Here is a 10,977-nt window from a genome sequence, read left to right as displayed (position 1 = left end):
TTGGTTTTGATGATGATTTCCGCCATCGAATACTACTCTTAACTGAGAAGTACTGCTGCTGTCTCTCAAGCCACCGTGATGACATAGGAAATATGAGTTAGCTGGAAGATCTTGCGGATAGTTTCCGATTTCCTTCATGTGACCTAAATGAACGTACTCCTCCATAAAGTCTCTATAAAGCCTCGAAAACTCAGGTTGAGATCTGAATCGTTTTTCGAGCTAATTCAGTCTTCGAAAGGCGTTAAAATTGGTCTGACTGAACGCTGGTAACTCATTTTGCAAAACAAGACGTTTGAATGGCAAGCGGACTTGATATCGACCAGTGTCGTCACGAGAGTGAGTTTCCAAAAAATGTTTCTCTACTGCAGCTTCCTCAGTAGAAATTAGCGGAAGATCCACCATATCTTCTTGTTCCCAAAACAGATGCAGTTGGTTATCGATGGAATCGATTGACGATAAATTTTCAGAAATTACACTCATTAAAAATGGTTTTTACAGGACCTGAAATCATCCACCCAAAGTAGGTTTCTTGCAGTAGCAAACCATTTTCACATTTTATCATTCCCGAGAGCAAAATGTTACAATAAAGCTCAGCACCCAAAATAAAATCGATTTTAGATGGAGAATTGAATTCTGGATCTGCAAGGAATACGTTTGGTAAATCCTTCAGGTAATTGGGATCGATTGCAGTAGGAGAGTATGTTGTCACCCTTGGCAGTAAAAGAAATTGGCATTCTAGATTAAAGTGCTTGTTGTAAGCTGACCGCAAACTTATGCGGGCAGCCCTTCTTGTTGTAAAAAATTGAGAACCTCCAATACCCGAAATATTTGCAGTAACGTTACGTGTATTTAAGCTTAACAATTGAGCTGCATCCTCAGATATAAAAGACGCTTGAGTTCCTTGTTCTACAAGAGCCTTGAAACAAAATTTCCTACTGTGCGTTTCCACTATTACGCGAACGGTAGCTAGGAGTACTTGTGTACTAATATTAGTGGACAAAGTGTGAACGTTGGTTGACTGCACGGTCGCAGCTTTAGAGGTGTTAGATACGCCAGATTGGTGAGAGTTGTAAGTTGAGTTTCCAATTGAGGAATCGCTGTGAAGTAATGTATGATGCAGGCTTCCACAGACTTTGCATCGTGATGTTGTTGTACAGTTACTGTAGGTGTGACCCTTACCTAAACAGTTCATGCACAGTTTGTTTTGTTTAACCAACTCCTTTTTATCCACTGCTGGCAATGCAGCGAATTTAAAACATTTATAAAGAAAATGGTTTTGTTGACAGCAGGAATAGCTGTTATTGGCAGTGGCAGTTGTTGCTGTAAGTACTGATTTTGCGTAAGCATCACGCCGTAAATCTTTATGGGCATTGACAGAAGGTTTTGCCAGTTTCGCAATAGGAAGCCCTTCTTCAACAAACTCTAATGCCTTGTAAGTGGAATCTAAAAATTTAAGAAATTCTTTCACTTGTGGGATGTCAGTGCTGCCGTGAAATGATTGCTCCCATTCCTTTCGAGTTTGCTTGTCAATTTTTTGGGTTAACAAAAACATAAGAATTGGATCCCAGTTCGAGGTGTCCACCTCTATTATTCTTAAAAGCGCCAAGCAGTTGCGTGTTATGTCTAGCAATTGTTGTATAGTACGAAGACGTCCGTCTGTGTTTTCAGCATTAACCAATTTTCTTAGAATTTGGTCAACGAGTTTGCGTTTGTTGTGGTATTTGTAGCTGGATACTCTACCAGTTTTTTGGGAGTTCCAGTACACGAACCCTTTAAATAAAAATATTTTTGCACCTGCGTTAGGTTCGTATTGTGTACGAGCGACAGAAACATGTCGCGGAACGGAAACCACTCCAAGTAGTCCCCTGAGAACGTATGAATATCGATTTTAGGCAAGCGAGCGTCAGCTGAAATGGTATCGTTGCGTGAATTAGTGGCGGCGAATGTACTGTTTGTACCAGGTGTCGTAGGCAAAGCAAGTTCCAATTTTAAGTCTAACAGTTTTGATTTGAAATTGATAAAAAGATCATAGCAGTCGTAAAAGGTCTCATCTTTTAGGTAAGGAACGTCGGCATCAGCAATAGAGTTTGCTCGTACCTCCGCGCAGATGTCGTCTTGGCCTTGCTTAAATGTACGGAACAGCAATTCAATTTCTGTAAGAAGGCCTTGTATAAGACCAGCAGTTTTTGATGCAGCGGGTTTTTCGTCAAAATTTTTTTGGAACCTTTGTAGTTGCTTGTATGTCTTTCGCTGGTCCTCGATCATCGAATCGACGGTGGCCATTTTAGAAAATTTTATAAAGTGTATAGATATAAAAGAGGTTAGGTAATCCACGTGATTACTTTACTTTACTTAGCTGGTAAGTTTGGCAATTGATGTGGGATGATTGTAGAATCAGTTATTCCCGGGTTTCGGCACCATTTAATGTTGGATATATTAATAGAAAAAAGAGCTCACTACCTTGACTTTAGTGCATTAACAATAAATAAAAACTCAACACGATTGAATTTTGCTGCTAATATATTTTGTTTTGTTCAAAGTAGTGATGGTTAACAAGTAGTGCTGATGAATACTTGATATTAAGATTAATCGATAAATTTTAGGAGTAGGGTTAGTAAACTACAAGGTGAGATAAGTACAATGAGGATAAAACAAAGTAAGAAGTTGATGAAAACCAAACAAAAAGAACCATCCGACATACAACCTGGCGTTATGGACTAGCGTCCGTGCCATTCAACCAAACCCCAAAAAAAAAAAGTATAAAATATAAAATTGTATTGCCCCTCTTCATTTACTTTCATTTTAAATTAAATTCACTCCGATAATTCTTTCCGACACAATTCCTCTTTAGTACTTTGGCATATGATCCTCTGTGGGTGCTCCATGGAGTACTACAGTGAAAGTACTTTGGAAAGTACTCTCACGTATGTATTCTATGGAATACTCAAAATCAAAGTGAGAGTGGGATCACCTACTCCTCTCCTAGGACATCGCAATGTTGATTGGAGCACATTTTTTGTATGAAGACAGATTAGTTTTGGAACACTTCTATACTCCTAAAGGAGTATTCCTTACACTATTTATGGAGTACTCGCGTTTTTCGAAGGGGAAGCAATTCACACCTAGCGGCAGCAGCACTGTGCGGCGCGCCCATGTTGATCAAATAGGCAAAAAAGTGAAACGCAGTGTAGGTCAGCTCAATGTGGCATTAGCTTAATTCATCAGCTGGAAAACAAATTGTGGGTGGTGTGATAAGAAGTTTGCTATAAACCAAAGAAAACCTCAGAAGCTGCACACAAGTTTGTGTTAAATATAATGAATACCAACATAGTTGAGTTTCGTTATAAATATCAAAATCACGAGGACAAAGAGTGTGAAGCAAGAATAAATATTGATTTACCTTTCGAATGTGAGGAGCACCTACTCGATGAATTAGTGACCAAACTATTAAGTGGCATGGATCCAATGCAGCGGTATCTGGATGAGAATATACGTATGTGCACGTGCATGAGTATGTTATACTTAAATACTGAATCGAAATCTCATTGTCTTATTAGCTTTGAAATCAGCGCTCCGCGAGTTCATACAAATCGAAAATCAAACATTTTTGGACAAATTTTCCGAGGGACTTTTGGCACAAGCGTGTAAGGGTGAGCTAGATTTGGAAGCAATAATATGTAAAACCGAGCGTCATTATAAAGATGAGATAATTCAATTTGCTGATCGTGTAGGACCAACGGATGAAGATATATTTGCGCAAAGTTTTCATCGGTAGGCATATTTTCTATTATAATTACCAACAATATGGTATGAACAAATATCGCAAGGGTGCTGCAACGTGTATATGTTTTAACTAAATCCATGATTTTCTATGTGAGTAGAAACTACAGTTAACTGTGAACCAACCGTGCCCTTTGGCGGATTCTAATCGATCAGTACGTTAGGTTAGGTTGCGATGGCTGAGCTGAACACTATGGAAGCAGCCCACTACTTAGGCCTCTAATTGGCCCATTGTAAAACCATATACGGTCCCAAAAGAGGACCCCTACCTTGCCTATAGCGGCTCGAACCACTTCGTGGAATTTATATATTTTGCTAGAGCCTTGACTTCATGACTAGAGACCTCAGCAAGGTCATGTAGACAAGGTTCACCAAGGATGGTCAACCTACGCCTACTAAACGCTGGATACTGACAGAGAAGGTGCTGGACACTATCCTCCTCTGTACATCTGCAGCTGTGACAATAGTCGAAGGTCATTACCCCCATTCTGGCGTTGTTCCACATTACAATTAAAGAGATGGTAGGAGTCATGTGGGGACACATTGCAAGCGGGGCATACATTTTGTATGTCGGGGTTGATTCTGGATAGGTAAGAGTTTAACCTGTTACAGTATCCAGATCGAAGTTAAGCTAGAGTGACTCGGGTTGACCTGGGGAATGTGCGATCCTCTTCCGCAAGTTTTGGGTGCTGTTCTTTGAGTACTGGATTCACCGGGCAATTCCCGGCATAAAGGTTCAACGTTTGTTTGTGGAGTTCACCAAGGACCTGCTTGTGTTTTTTGGCTTTATACGTCTGAGTTCTCAGGTGCCGTATTTCCTCATAATGCTTACGGAGATGACTCCTTAAGCCCCTAGGCGGTGTTGGCTCATCAATCAGATATCTGTTGGGATGCCCAGATTTCTGGGTATTCAACAGGAACTATTTGGTTAGCATCTCATTTCTCTCCCTGATGGGGAGTATTCGCGCCTCATTATGGACATGGTGCTCTGGGGACATAAGAAGACAGCCCGTTGCGATTCTGAGAGCAGTATTTTGCCAGGCCTGTATCTTCTTCCAGTGAGTAGGCTTGGCGACCATATAGGGGACGCGAAGCATGTAATCGGCTGGCCAAATTGCTTTGTAAGTAGCAATGAGCGTTTCTTTATGTTTTCCCCAAGTACTGCCAGCAAGAGATTTGAGGATTTTATTACGGCTCTGGATTTTTGGTACAATTGCGGGTGCATGCTCACCAAAATGTAGATCCTGATCAAACGTCACACCCAAGATTTTGGGGTGTAGGACACTCGGTAGCGTAGTGCCATCGACGTGGATGTTCAAAATGGTCGACATTTGGCACGTCCAAGTTGTAAATAAAGTCGCGGATGATATAGTCGGTGATAATGCCAGGTTTATCGAGGCGAAAAAACTGGAGAGGTCAGGGAGGTAGCCGTTTATTCTGTTGCAAAGCTTATCGATCTGTGGGCCCGGGCCTGTGGCCATTATTGTGCAGTCATCGGCGTAAGAAACGATAGTAACTCCTTGCGGTGGCGAAGGTAGTTTTGATATGTAGAAATTAAACAAAAGTGGGGATAGGAGACCACCCTGTGGCACCCCTTGTTTAATTCTTCTTGGCTTTGATGTTTCGTTTCTGAATTGCACCGATGCCTGCCGACCACCCAGATAAATTGCGGTCCATCTTTTAAGACATCGGGGAAGGGTAGACCCTTCCAGGTCTTGCAGTAACGTGCCATGGTTGACCGTATCAAAAGCTTTTGATAAGTCTAGCGCAACGAGTACTGTTCTATGGTGGGGCTTCTGATTTAAACCACAATTTATCTGGATGCTAATGGCATTTAGCACGGTGGTGGTGCTATGGAGTTTTCTAAAGCCATGCTGATGACAGGCTAGCTGCAAATTTGCTTTGAAGTAGGGGAGGAAATGGCTTCAATCGTCTTGGCTACTGGCGATAGGAGAGATATCGGGCGATATGACTCTCCTATGTTAGCTGGTTTCCCAGGCTTTAGTAGCGAGACCACCTTGGCCATTTTCTATTTTTCGGGAATGACAAAGGTGGAAAGAGACAGGTTGAATACATGCGCTAAGTATTTGAAACCCTCTTTCCCTAGGCTTTTGAGCATATGCATGGCTATGCCGTCTGGGCCCACTGCTTTGGATGGTTTAGCATGACCGATGGCATCCTCAACCTCTTTGACGGTGATGGTAATCGGAGACGCGCTGAATTTATGCTTATGTGCGTGTCTGTTGGCCCTCCGTCTATCTTTGTCGACCGTAGAAGGCATTATATATTGTCGGCAGAAAGCGCTCGCGCATTTTTTCGTATCCGACAGCACTTTATCGCCAAAGGCGATGGAAACTTTGTTATCCTAGACGGATTCGATAGGTACTTTACGGTGGACCAAAGTTTACCTACACCGGCAGAGAGGTTACAACCGCTTAGGTGCTCCTCCCATTTCGCCCGCTTGTGTTCATCCACAAGCAATGTTGTTGTTGTTGTAGCAATGTTCGCCCCACCTAATAGCCGCGACCGATCACAAATTGTCATCAATATCCTCTAACGGGAGTCCAGGGAAACTTGCCGTTTCAACAGGGGTGGAGCATAAGGAAAGGGGTGTTAGAGGCGTTGGTTCCACATTACAATTGAAGAGATGGTTGGTGTCATGTGGGAACACATTGCAAGCGGGGCATACATTTTGTATGTCGTGGTTGATTCTGGATAGGTAAGAGTTTAACCTGTTACAGAAGTTGAGCAAGAGTGACACGCGTTTCCCTGGGGAGTATGCGTTCCTCTTCCGCAAGTTTTGGATAATTTTCGTTAAGTACTGGATTCACCGGGCAATTCCGTGCATAAAGGTCCGACGCCTGTTTGTGGAGTTCACCAAGGACCTGCTTGTGTTTTTTCACTTCATACGGCTGGGTTCTCAGGTGCCGTATTTCCTCATAATGCTTACGGAGATGACTCCTTAAGCCCCTAGGCGGTGCTGGTTCATCAATAAGATGTCTGTTGGGATGCCCAGGTTTCTGGGTATTCAACAGGAACTGTTTGGTCAGCATCTCATTTCTCTCCCTGATGGGGAGTATTCTCGCCTCATTATGGTGTTCTGGGGACATAAGAAAACAGCCCGTGGCGATTCTGAGAGCAGTATTTTGACAGGCCTGTAGTTTCTTCCAGTGGGTGATTTTTAGGCTTGGCGACCATATGGGTGACGCGTAGCACTTAATCGGCTGGCTAATTGCTTTGTATGTAGTCATGAGCGTTTCTTTATCTTTTTCCCAAGTACTGCCAGCGATGGATTTGAGGATTTTGTTACGGCTCTGAATTCTCGGAACAATTGCGGCTGCGTGCTCACCAAAATGTAGATCCTGATCAAACGTCACACCCAAGATTTTGGGGTGTCGGACAGTCGGTAGCGTAGTGCCATCGACCTGGATGTTCAAAATGGTCGACAATTGGGGCGTCCATGTTGTAAATAAGGTCACGGAAGATTTAGTCGGTGATAATGCCAGGTTTCGCGAGGCGAAAAAACGGGAGAGATCAGGAAGGTAGCCGTTTATTTTATTGCATAGCGCATCGATCTTTGGCCTGGGCCTGTGGCCATTATTGTGCAGTCATCGGCGTAGGAAACGATTGTGACTCCTTCCGGTGGTGAAGGTAGCTTAGATATGTAGAAATTAAACAAAAGTGGGGATAGGACGCCACCCTGTGGCACCCCCTGTTTAATTCTCCTTGGTTTTGATGTTTCGTTTCTAAATTGCACCGATGCCTGCCGACCACCCAGATAATTTGCGGCCCCTTGCCCATCACGATCTATGGCATTCAAACTTGCAGTCAGACAGTAGGGGTGAGATGTTGGCGGATCAAATAGAAGAAACGACGTTCTGCACAACAAGCGGAGATGCCCGCACACGTATGGTAGGAAGCTGTCACAGTTCGCCGGATATATCTATCGTGAGCGCAGGACGCAGACTAAACTGCGTCAACTGGCAGCCGATGGTAACACTGGCATCCGACCACCTGCCTATACATATTTCGCTCGAGCGTACCGCCGACTGCATCGTCACAGAAATACGCAAATTTAGCGAGAGAACGTAACCTTATAAGACAGCTCGATCCCGGCGACCCCCAAATAAAAGATATAAACCAACGCATCAGATTGCTTGTGGTAACAATCGCATTATCTTAGGCGATTTCAATGCCCATCATGATCTATGGCATTCAAACTTGCGGGCTGACAGTAGGGGTGAGATGTTGGCGGATCAAATAGAAGAAACGACGTTCTGCACAATAAACGTAGACGCCCCCACACGTATGGTAGGAAGCTGTCACAGCTCGCCAGATATCTCAATCGTGAGCGCAGAACTCGTAAACTGCGTCAACTGGCAGCCGATGGTAACATTGGAATCCGACCACCTGCCCATACTTATTTCGCTTCAGCGTACCGCCGACTTCATCGTCACTGAAAAACGCACTTTCATAAACTTCAAAAAAGGAAAGTGGGAAGAATATAAATCCTTTACAGACAGCCGCCTAGCTGCCCTCCCTATCCCGACTGATGCCCGCCAAGGGGAGCGTGCCTTCCGTAAGGTCATTAAATCCGCCTCGGCTCATTTCATTCCCGCCGGGAGAATTCCCGAAATCCGGCCCCACTTCCCGGCGGAGGCCGCAAACTTAGCGAGAGAACGTGACCTTATAAGACAGCTTGATCCAGGCGACCCCCAAATAAGGGATATAAACCAACGCATCAGATTGCTTGTGGATGAACATAAGCGGGCGATATGGGAGGAGCACCTAAGAGGTTGTAACCTCTCTCGCTTTCTGCCGACAATATATAATGCATGCTACTGTCGACAAAGATAGACGGAGAGCCAATAGACACGCACATAAACACCAATCACCATCACCGCTAAAGAGGTTGAGGACGCCATTGGTCGTGCTATACCATCCAAAGCAGTGGGCCCAGACGGCATAGCCATGCCGATGCTTAAAAGCCTAGGGAAAGAGGTTTTCAAATATTTAGCGCATGTCTTCAATCTGTCTCTTTCCACCTTTGTCATACCTGAGAAATGGAAAATGGCCAAGGTGGTCCCGCTACTAAAGCCTGGGAAACCAGCTAACACAGGTGAGTCGTATCGGCCGATATCTCTCCTATCGCCAGTGGCAAAGACGCTTGAAGCCATTTTGCTCCCTTATTTCCAAGCAAATTTGCAGCTAGCCCCTCATCAGCATGGCTTCAGAAAACTCCATAGCACTACCACCGCGCTAAATGCCATTAGCACCCAGATAAATTGCGGTTTAAATCAATACCCCCACCATAGAACAGTACTCGTAGCGCTAGACCTATCAAAAGCTTTTGATACGGTCAACCATGGCTCGTTACTGCAGGACCTGGAAGGGTCTACCCTTCCCCCATGTCTTAAAAGGTGGACCGCAAATTATCTGGGTGGTCGGCAGGCATCTGTGCAATTTGGAAACGAAACATCAAAACCAAGGAGAATTAAACAAGGGGTGCCACATGGTGGTGTCCTATCCCCACTTTTGTTTAATTTCTACATATCTAAGCTACCTTCACCACCGGAAGGAGTAACAATCGTTTCCTACGCCGATGACTGCACAATAATGGCCACAGGCCCAGGCCCAAAGATCGATGCGCTATGCAATAAAATAAACGGCTACCTCCCTGATCTCTCCAGTATTTTCGCCTCGCGAAACCTGGCATTATCACCGACTATATTATCCGCGACCTTATTTACAACTTGGACGTCCCAAATGTCGACCATTTTGAACATCCACGTCGATGGCACTACGCTACCGACTGTCCTACACCCCAAAATCTTGGGTGTGACGTTTGATCAGGATCTACATTTTGGTGAGCATGCACCCACAATTGTACCGAAAATCCAGAGCCGTAATAAAATCCTCAAATCTCTTGCTGGCAGTACTTAGGGAAAAGATAAAGAAACGCTCATTACTACTTACAAAGCAATTTGGCCAGCCGATTACATGCTTCGCGTCCCCTATATGGTCGCCAAGCCTTAAAACTACTCACTGGAAGAAGATACAGGCCTGCCAAAATACTGCTCTCAGAATCACAAAGGGGCTGTCTTCTTATATCCCCAGAGCACCATGTACATAATGAGGCGAGAATACTCGCCATCAGGGAGAGAAGTGAGATGCTGACCAAACAGTTCCTGTTGAATACCCAGAAACCTGGGCATCCCAACAGACATCTGATTGATGAACCAGCACCGCCTAGGGGCTTAAGGAGTCATCTCCGTAAGCATTTTGAGGAAATACGGCACCTGAGAACCCAGCCGTATGAAGTGAAAAAACACAAGCAGGTCCTTGGTGAACTCCACAAACAGGCGTCGGACCTTTATGCACGGAATTGCCCGGTGAATCCAGTACTTAACGAAAATTATCCAAAACTTGCGGAAGAGGAACGCATACTCCCCAGGGAAACGCGTGTCACTCTTGCTCAACTTCTGTAACAGGTTAAACTCTTACCTATCCAGAATCAACCACGACATACAAAATGTATGCCCCGCTTGCAATGTGTCCCCACATGACACCAACCATCTCTTCAATTGTAATGTGGAACCAACGCCTCTAACACCCCTTTCCTTATGGTCCACCCCTGTTGAAACGGCAAGTTTCCTTGGACTCCCGTTAGAGGATATTGATGACAATTTGTGATCGGTTGCGGCTATTAGGTGGGGCGAGCATTGCTACAACAACAACAACATGGACATTGAAGTCGCCTAAAATAATGCGATTATTGCCAGTGAGTAAGGCGCTGATGTTAGGGCGGTATCCACTGGGGCAACAGGTGGCACGAGGGATTTAGATGTTGATGATTTCTAGGTTTGCATCGCCTGACCGGACAGATTAGCCCTGGCGTTCTAAGACACTGTCCCTGCGGCCGATGTCGTGATCAAGTAATTGATATTGCACTGAGTGGTGTAAGATAAACGCGCGGCCGCCTCCATTTCCGCTCTCACGATCTTTTCTGTGGACATCATACCCAGAACAGGTCTGCAGAGCAGACCTTGCTGTGAGTTTAGTCTCTTGAATCGCGGCGATGCGGATGTTGTGCCGCTTCATGAAATCGACTATCTCCGTGATCTTCCCAGTTAATTCATTACAGTTTAACTGCAGAATTCTGAAGTGCAACGGAGGAGACGCCGTCACTTTAGGAAT

The 10,977-nt window shown here is 44.6% G+C and overlaps 1 protein-coding gene across 2 annotated transcripts in view; it reads left to right on the top strand.

The window, feature by feature from the left end:
• Positions 1-3,101: 3,101 nt before the first annotated feature.
• LOC137237449 (ferry endosomal RAB5 effector complex subunit 3) overlaps positions 3,102-10,977 on the top strand; it is a 32,941-nt gene continuing 25,065 nt past the window's right edge. Inside the window, exons 1-2 of one of the 2 annotated variants that reach the window (XM_067761075.1) lie at positions 3,102-3,493; positions 3,558-3,771. In XM_067761075.1, the coding sequence (XP_067617176.1) occupies positions 3,316-3,493; positions 3,558-3,771 (392 nt within the window). In that variant the 5' untranslated portion in view covers positions 3,102-3,315. The remainder of the gene's footprint in view (positions 3,494-3,557; positions 3,772-10,977) is intronic. The other variant, XR_010948959.1, reaches the window with a different exon arrangement.

This window comes from Eurosta solidaginis, chromosome 1 (genome assembly GCF_040869045.1).
Source record: "Eurosta solidaginis isolate ZX-2024a chromosome 1, ASM4086904v1, whole genome shotgun sequence".
NCBI lineage: Eukaryota > Metazoa > Arthropoda > Insecta > Diptera > Tephritidae > Eurosta > Eurosta solidaginis.
Note: the sequence above shows the minus strand (reverse complement) of the source record. Positions and strands in the feature narration are given on the sequence as shown.